Source organism: Cynara cardunculus, assembly GCF_001531365.2.
Source record: "Cynara cardunculus var. scolymus isolate 2C chromosome LG 8, CcrdV1, whole genome shotgun sequence".
Classification (NCBI taxonomy): Eukaryota; Viridiplantae; Streptophyta; class Magnoliopsida; order Asterales; family Asteraceae; genus Cynara; species Cynara cardunculus.
The window spans coordinates 25,711,770-25,727,019 of NC_037535.1; the positions used below are offsets into that span (position 1 = coordinate 25,711,770).

At 36.6% G+C, this 15,250-nt stretch overlaps 3 protein-coding genes across 3 annotated transcripts; 1 reads left to right on the top strand and 2 right to left on the bottom strand.

The window, feature by feature from the left end:
• Positions 1–899: 899 nt before the first annotated feature.
• Positions 900–7,620, top strand: LOC112516375. The gene is made up of 11 exons (XM_025123384.1): positions 900–1,334; positions 2,049–2,204; positions 2,302–2,514; positions 4,053–4,322; positions 5,071–5,227; positions 5,542–5,619; positions 5,987–6,087; positions 6,172–6,342; positions 6,542–6,616; positions 7,112–7,219; positions 7,288–7,620. Exons 1-11 carry the CDS (start codon positions 900–902, stop codon positions 7,618–7,620), a joined length of 2,097 nt encoding a protein of 698 aa, XP_024979152.1.
• Positions 7,621–7,687: 67 nt separating this feature from the next.
• LOC112517134 (exocyst complex component EXO70A1-like) lies at positions 7,688–9,591 on the bottom strand. Its single transcript, XM_025124474.1, has one exon. It carries the CDS (start codon positions 9,581–9,583, stop codon positions 7,748–7,750), a length of 1,836 nt encoding a protein of 611 aa, XP_024980242.1. The 5' UTR covers positions 9,584–9,591; the 3' UTR covers positions 7,688–7,747.
• Positions 9,592–11,622: 2,031 nt separating this feature from the next.
• On the bottom strand, positions 11,623–14,302 carry LOC112516376 (pollen receptor-like kinase 3). The gene is made up of 2 exons (XM_025123385.1): positions 12,976–14,302; positions 11,623–12,338 (listed from the first exon to the last, which is right to left on the bottom strand). Exons 1-2 carry the CDS (start codon positions 14,300–14,302, stop codon positions 11,623–11,625), a joined length of 2,043 nt encoding a protein of 680 aa, XP_024979153.1.
• Between the last annotated feature and the right edge of the window lie 948 nt (positions 14,303–15,250).

Sequence of the window (15,250 nt, forward strand, 5' to 3'; positions counted from 1 at the left end):
TATCCCACCTTAAACTTCATCTATCCTTTTCGACCATATCACCAAATTTATTTAATGATCATGAGCTCGATTCTCTACCAATATTAGTCCAAGTCAGATGTCGTGTTTACGTATGCTATGTCTATAGACCACATATCAGTAAGAGCGTTTTTTTGACGAATAATTCTTGACCATTTAAACAAGTAAAGCTGAAAATAAACAGGTTATCAAGAGTTTTCATTCCACCGACAAAATTGTCCTTCCAATAAACGTACAGTTCGGAGTTCGTATACGTATAGCTTTTTTGTTGATGTTAATTGCAGCAATCAGCTGCCCAAATACACCATACCCAATCTCTTGTCGTTTATTTATAGAGTATATAACATATATATATATATATATATTATTGTTTTTTAATTGTTTAAATTGGTTTTCTTACTTCCTACATTTCAATAAAATGCAATATTTTGTTTAACACGTACTTTAATAAGAATTTTAATTGTTAAAATAAATGATTAAAAGGCTCTTTAATAAAATAAAAATAATGAATTTTATTTTCAATAAATGTATCTTTTTCTAGACTTGTATTTTAAATAATATGGTATTTTTGTTAAATTTGTTTGATTAAAAAAGTTATATATGCATGTTTAGGGACCCAGCATAAAATTGGGTTATTTTTCCTGCTAATAATGCACGTCCAAAATAGAGCTTTCTTCAAATAAATATATAATTTTTATTTGATTTAATTTTCTACAATTTATTATTATATTATATTATATAAAATTATTTATCGAACAACAGTTTTATTATAAATTCATTTGACGGCATTCTATCCTGCATTTCCTATTCTACCAAGCCAACCGGCAACCACACTCCGACCACCAAATTTGTGTTTTCTCCGGCGACATTCCCATAACAAAATGACCGCCGAGGATTTCTCAACCTCAGTTGACATGGGACTCCGGCTATCGAAACGCATATACTACGGAAAAGACGAGCGGAATTCCATGTCGGCTCCGAAGCCGGTACTAATGACAAAATCGTCGTCATTGCGTTCGTCCACCTCGTCCTCCCGCTTGCCGCCAGATCAGCATCATGCAACGGCCCCGATGGTTTACGCGGTGATTACTGAGCCTGATGTCGTTGATAATCCGGATATTCGGAGCTACCAGCCGCACGTTTTCGGACGTTGCAATCCGCCAGCGTTAATCCCGCTTCATATGCATGGGATTACGATGAACGTTGATTGTTATTTGGGCACTGCATTCGTTACCGTTAGCGGCAGTTGGCGCATGCACTGCGTAACCGCAAGCGCATGCTGCGATTGCCGTATCGCGATTCCAATGGGCGAGCAGGTAGTAGCATAGATGGTGCCATGCAATTAATGCCGTCCACTGCAATAAAATCAGTTTTATAAGACGACAAATTGATATATTTACATGTTCTAAATATACTACCTTACAAGAATTAAATTTATAGAAACCAAATAATTATGCATGCCGTATAAAATTTTTACAATAAGTTTTTTTATGTCACTTTTGAAATAACACAATCATATTAAATTTTTTTTAAATATCCTCTTAGCAATCTTTTTATAGGATACTTGTTTTTATAAGATAAAGATATTGCTTCAAATAATATCGTATAAAAAAAACAATATAAAGCTTGTGGAAGGTTCGTTTAGAAACCTTAGGTATTTTAGAAGCACAAGATTACCCTCTTCTTCTTCTTTTTATTATCACGAAGACTCGTAAAACAGTTGACTCCTGAGTTTTTAAAATATTTAAGGGTCCTAGATGAACGGTATACACATATACATAAAATAATTTGTAAACAATTTATCGAATATGCACATGTATATGCAAGTAATTTGAAGCAATTTATATATCCATCGAGATAAATGGTTAGTGATGTATTTGTTAGTTTTTCATTGGTTATACTCATAACTCAGTGAAGGCATGCATATAAAATCAGTTTATTTAGGCATGTGAGACGTGCTATAAATAAGATTTTGGTAGTGCGTTCCCTGATGAAGTACTCAAAATTAAGAAACATGGTTTGGCAAACAGGGTTCCATTCTGGAGGTGGAGGCTGAAACCACCAAAAGATCGTATTTCACCAAGTTCATTTCTCCAGGAGACGATCAAAAAGATTCAGATCGAGTAACGAAAGCAAAAGATGGATTCATGATGAAACGCAACACATACACACTCAAAATTCCACAGGTTCCATCCATCCATCCATCTTCAATCATTCCATCTTAACTTGTATAATTAGGTCTACTTAATTACTCATCCATGATCATCGGATTCATTCTCCAAGGTTGAAGGAGGATCCCTTATTCATGTTAAAGTTAGATGGTCTCAGAAATTACAATATCAAAATGATGAATTCTGCCTCAATGTGCCGTTCACTTTCCCCCGTTATGTTTTACCTTTCGAGAAGAAGATTCCTGTGACAGAAAAGGTGCTGGTAAATGTCGATTCTGCTACTGGAACTGTGATTACATGTACGATTGCTAGTCATCCTTTAAAGGTACATTTGTCGATTTACAAAAAGTAAAGATAAAAACTCAGTGTTATTGATTCTGCTTTTGGCTTATCAATTAAGACTTTACTTAAGCACCTACTGAAACTCTTATTTTTACGTTTTGAAAGGAGGTAAGAAGACAGGGTGGGGAAGTAAGCTTCTCATATGAGGCAGAAGTTCTGAAATGGTCCACTCAAGACTTGTATTTTGCTTATTCTGTAAGATCTTTGTCAATTTATTGTTTCATATATAGTTAACCATATGTATACACAGAGAGAGTTCAAACCCTACCTATTTAACAGAATAAGGAAACGGTCAAATCACATTCCTATTTAAGAGAACAAGAAAACGGTAAAATCACATGTGATTTTACACTAACATCACGTATAAAATCACATGTGATTCACGCGACTTTTGCCCCGCGATCTGAAGACGTGGCCAAAGTCGCCGACACGCCTTTTTTTGGCCGCTAATGTAATATCACATGTGATTTTGCACGTGATTTGGTCGTTATCGTATCCTCTTTAATAGTTAGCATTCTCTTTTGATCCTCTCTCTCTATATACGGAGGTTAAAACAAGAACACCTCTAATTTAAGTAAACTTTAGAATACCCTTATCACATGTGAAAATACATGCGAGGGGATATGATGGTGTGTGGACGATTTGACCCCTCGACCTAGGTTGCACCAAAGGTCATCCACGTCTCCGATCTAGTATCACATGTGATGGATTGTAATATGTGATAACACACGTGAGATGCCTAGTGGTGTGCGGGTCACTTGGCCCGCAATTTACATCGTGTCGTATCTGATTTAATATCACATGTGAATGATTATAGTAAAAGTGTGTTCCCGTGTTCTCATTAAATGAAGGTGTTCTCATTTGAACCCTACCATATATATATGTATATGTGTGTGTATAGTAATTCTAATGGGTTCACTTGCATCATGTGAGGTATGCTCGAATGAGATTTTCGGAGGTCTGCTTCTGCAGTCTCCATCTCTACAAGATCGTGATCAGAGAGAGATGTTTTGCTTCTATCTTTTTCCTGGGACTAACAATGTTACAAAGGTTTGTGGCAAATTCTAAGGCATCATTATTCGTTACACTTTATAAGACATCAAATATGTGTAAGTGTCTACAAGATTGTGATCAGAGAAATACGCATTTAGACATCCTAACAAGTTTTCTAGGACATGTTTCTAAAATCAGGTGTCCTATTAGTTTTTCTATAATATGCTTTGACAAGTATCCTATGAACATAGTTTTTTGTTTTTACAAGACACTTTGTCAAATAATATCATATAAAAACACTAATAGAAAGTTTTATCATAAAAATATCCTCAAAACTTGTTAGGAAGCCCAAAAGACAAAAGAGTCCTTTTAACTTTTTATGACACATTTAAAAAGGACGCATTATTGTTTGGTCCTATAAGTTATGAAAAACAATCTATTAATACGTTTAGACATACTTGACATCCTATATCTGCGATTGATATAATATATATATATATATATATATCTGTTTTGAAATTCCAATAGGTTTTCAGAAAGGAAGTGGTGTTTTTACTGGACATAAGTGGGAGCATGAGAGACGTCCCTCTTGAGAAATCAAAATATGCAATTGAAGCATCCCTCTCAAGGCTTAATGAAGGAGATTCATTTAACATCATAGCATTTAACGAAGGCATTCAATCATTCTCATCTTCATTGGAGTTGGCAACAGAGGAAGCAATCACAAATGCAACTGAATGGATGTGGAAAAAATTGTATGCTGGTGGAGGTACAAACTTAATTTGCCCATTGAAGCAGGTAACATATTTTTTTCCAATAAAATTTAAGTCATATAAAACATTCTATTAGGGTACGTTTGGTACAAGGGATATGACAAAACTTAGCAGAACAAGGTCACTGTTTCATGTTTGACATGACTTTTATGTGGAACAGCAAGAACAAAGTGGAACAGGTGTGTTCCACCCCCAGCCCATGAAACAAGGTGGAACAAACCTATATTTTACCAATATAACCTTAAAATCGAATCTAATTCTCTTCTAAAACATTAAATACGTCTCCCTGTTTACATTTTATTTATTATTTAAATATTTTTATTGTATTTTATGTTATTTAAACTTTCATTTTACTGCCCTCAAAATATTATTTTTATATGGTTTTTATATTTTGATTAATTTATGTAATTTAATAATAATAAAAATAATATAGAAGAAGTATAAAATAGAATTTGGTAATTATATAATTTTTTTATTTTGGTGTCATTTTAATCGTCTTGACGACAACTTTTTTAATGATATATTTTGTTATAAAAATATTTATTTTATTATAATTTAATAAATTATATAAATTAATCAAAATAAATAAACAACTCATTAGAGTAAATTGGTAATTTTATCTGTTTTGTTCTGTCAACTTTTTTGTCCTATCCTATCATATATGGATGCCATACGCACCTTTAGGACATTTGAACATATTTGACGTCCTATACAATCGATTTTGTTGTATTGACTGCAAGATTGATAGATATTGTGGTGATCTTGATATTCAGGCAATTGACATGGTCGGCCAAACTGGTGAATTGATTCCTCTAATTTTTCTCATTACCGATGGCACCGTCGAAGATGAAAGAGATATTTGTAATATGATGAAATGCTACCTTGTTGATGGAGCCATGAATTCTCCGCGAATTTGCACATTCGGCATAGGTTTGCTCTTTTATCTTTATTCTTTTAACTATGTGGAATCTTATCAGATTACTCTTTAAAAGAGCACTTGAAGAGAAGTTCCAACATCTATTAAGAGTGTCTCAGAGTGTCGAGAGGGGGGGGGGGGTAGATGGGTGAGGAGTACAGATTGTCCCAAAGTGCTGAGTAGACTTTGGCTCTGATTCATTTTTGAGTATGTGGAATCCAATCAAATTACTCTCCAGAAAATCCCTTGTGCAGAAAAGGAGGTTTCAACGTATAGCGAGGAGAAATGGTCCAATACTTTGTTTTAACTTTAAAGTTTCCATTTCCAGGTTCATACTGTAATCATTATTTCTTGCAAATGCTTGCCAATATTGGAAGGGGATACTATGATGCTGCATATGAAGTAGGTCAGTTTCAAGAAAGATTAATCAAGCTTCATACTTCTTTTAGGTGTTCTAATTCAGAAAGATTAGTGTAGATGAGTCCCTTCTTTTACAAACTCAATAATTCATGCAAACTTACAAACTAGTTTTCATGTATATGAAATAACAAGTGTGAAAATGTAGTATTTATACAGTATTGTTCCACACACAGAATAGTCCTGCATGTTTCACATATAAAACAACATTGTATTTTCACACATGTAGTTTCATACGTGAAACAACTCATGAAAATTGGTTCATAAGTTTGTACAATTTATTGAGTTTGTAAATGGCTATGCCTTTAGTCTTGCTTCATGCTTCTTTTGCTTTGATTTTATCCGTTGTTGGCCAGATTCAATCAGTGATCGTATGGAACGCTTGTTTGATAATGCTTTTTCACCCATCGTTGCAAATATCACCCTTGATGCTCTCGAAAATCTCAAGTCATACGAGGTGCATTTATGATTATTCACTTAATTTAGACGTTTAATTTGCTTTTGTATCTGGGTTTTAGCTCCTACATTGTTTCTTGCACAGTTGTATCCATCTCGTATTCCAGATTTGTCGTCTGGAAGCCCATTAATTGTATCAGGCCGATACCATGGGAAATTCCCTGAAATTGTGAAAGTTAGAGGCTTCTTGGCAGATCTAAGTACTTGTGAGATCGATCTCAAAGTGAGAAAGAGCACCAACATAAACTTGGATCGGGTAATTCTTTTAACTTGAGCCATTAATTCTTGATCTGTTATGTGAGAATATGTAGAATCTCATTAGATTACTTTCCAAAAGAGCCCTTTAAAAGAGAAGAGAGGTTCTTCATTTATAGATGATAAATCGTACAAGTGTGTCTGACGTGGGACTCTTAACATGTTGGTTTCGGAAATAACAATTTTGTTTTTGTTTCCAGATAAGTGCTAAGAGAGAGGTGGATATACTTACAGCACAAGCATGGTTAAACCAAGACACACATTTAAAGGAGAAGGTTTAGTTCTTATTTCTTGATCTCTTTTTACACTAGATTGACAATTTGTTAGAGAGTCCCATTGTGAGAATATGTGGAACCCAAGAGTGTCAGAGTCCCTAGAATTGTCGACCTTGACTTTGATATCATATGAGAATATGTGGAGCCTACTTTCCAAATGAGCCCTTGAAGAAAGAAGGGAGATTTCAAAGTATATTGAGGATAAACTCTTCAAGTTTAGCTAATGTGGAACTCTAAGGGGCTGTTTGGTTGGTTTTCCATTAAGTCATGTATGGATAAAACTATCTGTGTGGATTAATCTCTCTGTATAGATTAGAAAGGTTTTTGTTTGGAAGAGTTTTTACAACGATGGAAGAAACATGTTTTTTAATTGGGATGGACAAGTTCGGAAAATTTTGGCTTTCACGTATAACTGACAGAATAAGCTTCGAGTCTCGTTAAGCTCGTTAAACTGCTGACAAACAGGCCCAACTCCCATAATTTGCTTGATTGTAGGTTGCGGAAATGAGCTTACAACGAGGGGTTCCTTCGGAATATACCCGCATGATTCTGGTTCAGAGCGATAAAGTAAAGCCAACTCTTGGATCACTTCTAGTAGAAGAGGTAAACCCGAGTCGAGAACTTGATGTTTTGAAGCGAATAAGTGCAGACACTTATGAATTTAATTGCAGAAATGTTCGAAAAAGATGAATCAGAAGATGATATTGCTGAGGAGTGTATGTGTCGGATTTGGAAACTTGAAGGCGACTGCAACAAATCTACCTCCAGGAATCGAAGACGTGAAGCTAAATGATGCTGCAAAAATGGTGATGAAGGCTGCATCGTCGTGTTGGGGGATGTTTTCGGATTGGTATTGTTGGAGGTGTTTGTTACAGGCTTGGTCTCGAGTGAAGAACGAGCAATGCGCCATTGCTGTCGCGCAGCTCTGCACTGCACTCGCCTGTCTTGAATCGCTCGATTTCTGTTGCGAACTGTGTGATTCGTGCATCGATTTATGCCAGTAGAAATATTGTTTATATATGTATATGAATGATGCAACAATAACTTCTAAAATGATATTAAAATCAGCATAATGTTATAACCAAAATTAAAAATAAATCAAAGAATTGTATACCTAAAGTGTGCTTAATTTCACTGTGATCTTCTCCTGGAGTGCTGGTTAACTGCATATCCTTCAAACAAATCTAAGACGGCAGTCTCCAGATATTCTACAGAGAATTTGATATAATTCTCAGGGTGTCTTCCACTCTCTATATGATTCCTGAATCTCCCAAGAAATGAACGATAAGCCGGAATCAGTTTCTCCAAGATCGAAATCCTTAGCTCCTCACGAAGTTGTTCATCGGGAATTAGCCATAGCGATTGAGTCCTGTGAACTTCATCAAAGATGGCGTTGAATGATTTGAATCGTTCTCTCAATGCGCTTTTTGAAACCCCAGATGAGAAACTTCCGGTGGAGTGTAATCCTTCGTCTCTCAGACAATGCAGTACTCCTATCCAGGTTGCTCGTTGGTGGTTCGTCGCGGCCTGCCGGAAGATCCTGGTTAGAATTCTCAGGTAATTGTCTCCGATCATATCCCTCAATTCCTGTGAGCTTTTGATTTTTTGGACGATGTAATGAACGTTGTTCATGATGAACAAATGAGCCAAGGAATTGTCTTTATAGTGTTTGGATTTTCCTTCCAAGTTGAAATGCAATATCGAGATGATCCAGATTAGATGGAGAGCTAACGGCGATTGCCCCTCGTGATCGGTAAAATCTATATCTGGAGAATTGGAATCACCGGAGAGTCGAGAAGCGGTTGCAGGTTTGGAGACGATTAATTCTCCTAGAGTTTGCTTGTAATCTGAAATCAAGCTTATGTAATTCATCACGTACCTTGTTAATGGATGAATAGTCCCTCCGGGTACCGGAACCCTAGATGGCTCGCGAAGGACCGCATTTTCGAACTCCGATAGCATCCCTCTGGCAGCCTCCGCTAGTCTGGAGAGTATCTCCGTCACCTGAATACTGATTGATTCGGCTGCTTTGGAGTCAAAAACGTCGTCAATGTCAGGCAACAAATCCAATAAGGAATCGTGTAAATCTAAGATCTTGAACAGCTTCTCCGGCGACCTACGGCTGATACTAATGGCTTCCGCGAAATTGAAGAGTTGAATGGCCGGACCTTTCACTGTTTCCATGAAACAGGCATCATCAGCTGCCGTTCCGAGATCCTCGAAGATTTGTTTGCAGAGTCTCTTCTCACTAGCGAAAAGAACTCGAATGCAGACTTTGGCAGCTCGTATCCACCTTACGATTTTCGCATTCAACGCCTCCCATTCCAGCCTCTGGATATCACCGATGCTCAATTTCTCAACACCGAGCTTCTTGAAGCTCCCATCCACCACGGACTTCCTTACGCTTCCATACACCTGAACGCACTCCCTGAAGTAACCGGCGGTGATCATACGCTGAGCGATGCAACGGAGATCAGATATGCTTTCCGGCGGTATGAGATCTTGCTCTCGAATGCTGTTCATAGATCTGCAGTTGACAAACTTGTTGCTGCTTCCGATGCGTTGGAGCAAGGAAGAAGAAGGATCTCTAGGAAGAGCTTCGTCTTCGCCTCTGGTGGTGTATTCATCGTTGTCGGTGCTGGTTCTGGGAGTGAGGTGAGCAGAGGAGACGGATTCGGTGAGCGATTCAGTGTCGATGGGAGTGGAGTTGGTGATGAGTATATTGCGAAACTCATCCTCGAGACGAGCCATGGCGATCTGGATTGCATTGGTAGATTGGGAATCGACTCCGTCATCCTCCGACAGAGTAGTTGATTGGATGGAGGTTTGAATTTGATCGACAGCCTGCAAATAACGGTCAATCTCTTGGCGATCGCCTTGAAAGATCATGGGGAGTTGAGAAGCGGTGGAGTCCCAGCGGAGGATAATCTGTTGGGCGGTCTGAGAATCGTTCTCCGGCGGTTCCATGGACGTGTGAGTTGTTTCTGGGTAAAACGAAAAGATTGAATCTTTGTTTGTATGGAGAAAGGTAATGTGTACGTGTATCTCTTTCTCTTATCATATCATTTCTTTTTGGCTTTCTGTAATATTTTACTTTTGCAGTTTTTCAAGAAAACGTATATATATTTTAATAAAAAATTTCTTTTTATTTATATTTTAATAAAAAAAATTCTTTTACTAGATCTCATTTCCATTACCAATTAAACTTAAAAATATCAATAAATTTTATCCCAAGAATACTTTTATCCTCTAAAGGTTTATTAAATAAAAAAACAATACATCTTATTGACTGAAAATACTATCCGACAAGGTAAACGAAGATATGATGATGATCACTCTTGTAAATATTTTTAGTATTTTTGTAAATTGAAGGTATATAATCTTGAAACTTATCCTATTTTTGTAAATTGATTTAACTACTTACATCATCTTAAATATATATATATATAACATTTTGTAAAATATTATAATTTAGTAATTTGAAAGTATAATGAAAAGAGAAAAGTAAAAAAAGATGGGAGGGAGTGATTACGGAGAAAGCAAGAGAAGATTCTCATTGTATTCCGCCTTAAAACCCGATTTCCATGTGGCCCTACAACTAAGCCCTTGTATATCCTAAATATAAAATTTAATCTGATGTTCAAATGCTTATTTTATTTTTAAACTTAACACAAACCATATGTTTTCTTAATTACTGCTTAATCTTATAATGTATTTGTGATTTTAATCAAATTATCGTTTATTTATACCATTGGATTTAGAATATGAATCGTTGGTTAAGCTATAACACGAACTAAGGTATATAGAATAAACGTTCGTGTAGACTAACTATAACCAAGATCAACCCATGGCGTCAACCTGTCATACATCCTTGGCTAATGGTTGGGGTTGAGGGATTAGGGTAGCGCCTAAAATCAATGATTGTTCATCAACGTTTATAAAGACTAATGATTTAGCACTTATTTGTGTTCCAGTAGCGTTACTAGGCACTGGTGTTTTATATATCTAGCTCGATGCTTTTTTATGGGCTCGAACTCATCATCGATTAACTCGTTTATAGGCTCAAGGTTGATAATTTATCATATTTTTATTGTATGATTTATGAACATATGAGCATGTTGGCTTGAAAAAATGTTTACTTGATTGGAAGAATTTGACTTGAAAAATTTAATCGAGTTTTTCAAATAAGCCGAGTTCGAAGATCGATGTTATAAAACTCGACTTAATAAGTTAAACGAATTTTATTTTATATTCGAGATCAACTCCAACTTAAAAATTATTAAACTCAGAATTTGAATAAGTTGTTAAAAGCTAAAGTCTCTTACAGGTCATGTGGATGCTGAAGTTTAGAAAAAGTTGAAGATAAATGTAAAAAAGGAGCAATGCATGATGAGGTTTATAATAATAATAATAATAATAATGGTATGATGCCCCTTTGGACAGTATCTCTCTGAATCCGGTGTGCACGTGTGATTCATATCATATTCCCATCCCAATGCTCTTTCAAATTTTAATTATTATTCTAAATTTTCTTATATTTTAAAATTTTATAAAAAAAAGCTTATTGATTTATTATGGTATGATATTAATAATAAACAATTTTAAATATTTGGATAAATAGTTTATATCGGTGTCAATCTGGTAATAAAGAGTTTTTAAAGAAGTTAAACGATTCTAATTTATAATAAGTTGATAAAAACTTTTGTATAAAAATATAAGTTATTTCAAATAAACAATCCCAAACATCCCTAGAAGGATCAAAGGGGATCAAAACAACAATATGTCCCAAAATTCATAAAAACACTTGTTTTATCATGGTTTGAAGTAATATTTAGATTTATAACATCCTCCTCCTATCTATCAAAAATATACACTTTCTTGGCACCATGGTTGGAGTGAGTCCAATGATGGCTAACTTTTGTGCATCTCTCCCACAATTTCAAAAACCATATAGATAGATAGATAGACAGTAAATCTCATATATAAAAAACTGAGTCTGAGGCCTATTATGATACATGATACCCAAAACTATCATTACGCCCGTCTTTAGATTCACCTCCCCATGACTTATACGACGATTCTGATATTGTACTCGCAGCATCCCCGTATGTGTCTCCAAACGACGGGAACATCGCAATCCTGCTCTCGTCCCCACCTTGAATATTCTCTAGGCTACAAATTGCCTCCCGAATGTCTAACCGTGCCCCTGGATCGCTCTCCGTACAAGCTGCACCGATACGTAAAGCCTTCTTCATTTCGGCGACGTATCTACTCGATCCGGCCCCCATATCCGGATCCAACAACTCCCCTTCCCTTTGCTCATGCATTGCAGATCTTACCCATTGCACCACGTCCGTCCCACCTTTCCCGCTGTTCACGTACTGACACGGGAATTTCCCTGTCACCACTTCGAGAATGATGATTCCTAGACAATACACGTCGCATTTGGGCGACACTTGACGGCTTTGTATTGCCTCGGGAGCCTTGTAGCCGGCTAACGCATTTGCAACATGATTCGTATTGATCATGCGATGTAGACCAAAATCTACGATTAGTGGCTGGTAATTGGGGCCCATAAGAACGTTGCTCGATTTGAGATTTCCGTGAGGCAACTCTAATATGGCCAGTTCAGAGTGAATATAACCCAGTCCTCGAGCGATCCCTTGAATAATTTTTAATCGGGCATGCCAATCGAGCTCCGAGTGCCTCATTTCGCCTTCACCTGGAAGCTTTAGACCATCATCATTAGTACATAATTAAATTGTGCTAAAAAGAGGCTATATTTATATTTATATTAACACTCCCCTTTCATGTCAGAATCAGGTCATTCAAGCATTGAGAATGTAAAAAGCATGTATTGATGTTGATGTGTGTGAGGAAGAAATTCATGGATAGGGGTGCATTAAGCAATGCATAGGGGTGTATTTAGTCACCCTCTCCAACATTTGTGCTATATTTTTTATTTATTAAAATCCAGTATTTTTAGTTAAAATCTTTAAAAAGATTTACATCAAACTCCAACAATTAGGGACTATTTGGTTAATGGTTTGATACAAAATGATTAAGTGGTCAAGATGATTAAGAGACTCTTATAATATAGTACATCATGAAATATAATTGTTTGGTAATTATTCAAAATGAAATTAAAGTGTTGAATGGTTAAGGGAGGTCGAAGACAAAACCGTTCAGAAGGTTTTAGAACCATTAAGAGGCAGATTTTTTTTTTGTTGCTAAACAAGATTTACCTCTTAACGATTCAGAGACTGCGTTTTAATGGAACTATTTTAGCATAGATGTCGAAGAAATACGCAAACTGTTTTCAACGTCCAAATTCGTTTGTCCATAGTTTTGATGCTCACCGTGCAATAAGTAAACTAAACTTCCACTCGGAATGTATTCGTAAATCAAGAGCTTCTCCTCTTTGCGATAATGACACGCGATCGGTGTCAAGACGTTCGGGTGGTCGAGTCTCCCGAGCCGCGTCATCTCGGCTTCGAAACCCTCCTTATCCACCATGTTCATTTCTTTCAATCTCTTCACCACCACCGTCATCCCGTTTGACATCATCGCTTTATACGATGACCCCAGCATTCCGTTTCCGAGCACCTCCGCAGCCGCCTTCATCACATCCGCCAACCCGAACCTTCCCTTGCTGTTGTTTAACATCATCAGCTCGACTTGCGCTTTCTTTTTAGTGATCAATGCCGTCTGACCCGTTCCGAAGCTACTTTGCCCCGGAATGGCAGACGGTTTGCTGATACTACAAATCGTTAAACCAACCGAACCTTCAAGATTATCTTTTCCCATCATCGCATTTCTTTCCGATTTATCTTTCTTCTTCTTCTTCTTCATCAACACGAAGATTCCGATAATCATTAGCATAAGAATCAACAGGGACACGGCCATGAGTGCGTATTCGATCCTTGTCGACTTGCTCGGCTTTTCATTCGGTTTGGGCTTTTTGGGAATCGGATCGCCACAAACCGTACCAAATTTTGCCCCACAAAGCCCGGGATTCCCTTCGAACGAAGCTGCATCGAACCTCGCCAAACCCGGTGGAACTTCTCCGGTCAAGTTATTGTAGGAAAGGTTGACCGACTCCAAACTCCGTTGCCCGATTGCCGGAATCTTACCGGAAAACTGATTATCTTCAAGATGTAATTCCACAAGATTCGGGAGTTCGCCAATGGACGACGGGATTTTGCCTGAGAACCTGTTTCCATCAAACCATATCTTCTTCAGAGACGTCATCTCGGAGAAGTAACCTGCGGGAATTTCGCCGGAATATTGATTCATGGACAGATAAAGAGCCTTCAAGGAGCCAAGCTTATTGAATTCCGGAATTGGACCGGAGAAAGAATTGTTTTCGATGGAAATGATGCGCAAACCGGGCATTTGCGACAAGGCGGTGAAGTCGAGATGACCGGAGAGACTCATGGATCGGAGGTGAATGTTAATGACGAGTCCATTGGTGCAAACGAGACCAGCCCATGGTATGACTTGATCACAGGGCTTGGTTCCAATCTTCCAAGAATCAAGAGACTGAGGATCGTTGAGAGATTTCTTGATTCTGAGAAGGGCGTCTGAATCGGTCATGTAAGCTCTGATGATTTCTGGAAAGAGGAAGAGGAGGATGAAGAAGAGGAGGATGAGAAAGGGCGGTGAAAGGAGGAAATGAATGGCCATTTACTTAGCGGGGAGAAAGAAGAGAAGAGCGATGGTTATTGATTGGGTTGTCTCCATTGGGCTGAAAATCTGGTGTTTCTGTTTTTGTGATTCTGGTGCAGATGCAGACCATGGAGTTGAATTCAAGAGGGTCTCGGAATGAATGCATCTCATTTTGACCAAGTCAATGATCAACCCTTGTGTTTTGTTTTATTTATTTATTATTATTATTATTATTATTATTATTATTATTATTATTGGTTTTGGTTATCGGAAGAATTAAGTCGTGTACTAAACTAAATCTATAAATCCATTTTGATACATGCCATGCCATGCCAGATTAAATCCAAATTATTTTTAATTTCTTATTTTAAATAACCATCAAGTGTTATTTTCTTGGGAAAAGTTCAAAAAAACCCAATGAACTTTATTGTTTGGAACGATTAAATCCTTGGACAATTTTTTAGAACAAATAAACCCTTGGACTTTCTAAAATCTGTCAAAAAAAACCCAATGGACTTTAGTGTTTGGAACGATTAAACCCTTGGACAATTTTTTGGAACAAATAAACCCTTGGATTTTTTAAAACCTGTTAAATAAGTCCTTGGACTTTTTAAAACCTGTTAAATAAGTTCTTGGACTTTACAAAACCTGTTAAATAAGTCCTTGGACTTTCTAAAATATGTTAAATACATTTTGTTAGTGAAAAAGATATGAAAAAACAATGGATTTTCATATTTTGAACGATCAAGTTCATAAATATTTTTTGAACGAAAAAAGTACTTACAATTAAAAAAACAAATATATCATTCTCATTACTATTCGTAAAATATACAAAAAATGAAACCAAAGCATAATAATCTRCAWACACATTTTGGACATAATTTTACCAAAAGTTAAACGAAAATATATACCAAAAGTTGAATCAAAGTATGTAACAAAAGTTGAACCAAAGTATGTAACAAAAGT

Coding starts and splice junctions, on each gene's coding strand:
- LOC112517134 (XM_025124474.1), bottom strand. CDS start 9,583: ATGGAACCGCCGGAGAACGATTCTCAGACCGCCCAACAGATTATCCTC.
- LOC112516375 (XM_025123384.1), top strand. CDS start 900: ATGACCGCCGAGGATTTCTCAACCTCAGTTGACATGGGACTCCGGCTA. Junction 2,515..4,052: donor TTGCTAGTCATCCTTTAAAG/GTACATTTGTCG, acceptor AAATTCCAATAG/GTTTTCAGAAAGGAAGTGGT. Junction 6,088..6,171: donor AAAATCTCAAGTCATACGAG/GTGCATTTATGA, acceptor TTTCTTGCACAG/TTGTATCCATCTCGTATTCC.
- LOC112516376 (XM_025123385.1), bottom strand. CDS start 14,302: ATGGCCATTCATTTCCTCCTTTCACCGCCCTTTCTCATCCTCCTCTTC. Junction 12,339..12,975: donor TTTAGTTTACTTATTGCACG/GTGAGCATCAAA, acceptor TAAAGCTTCCAG/GTGAAGGCGAAATGAGGCAC.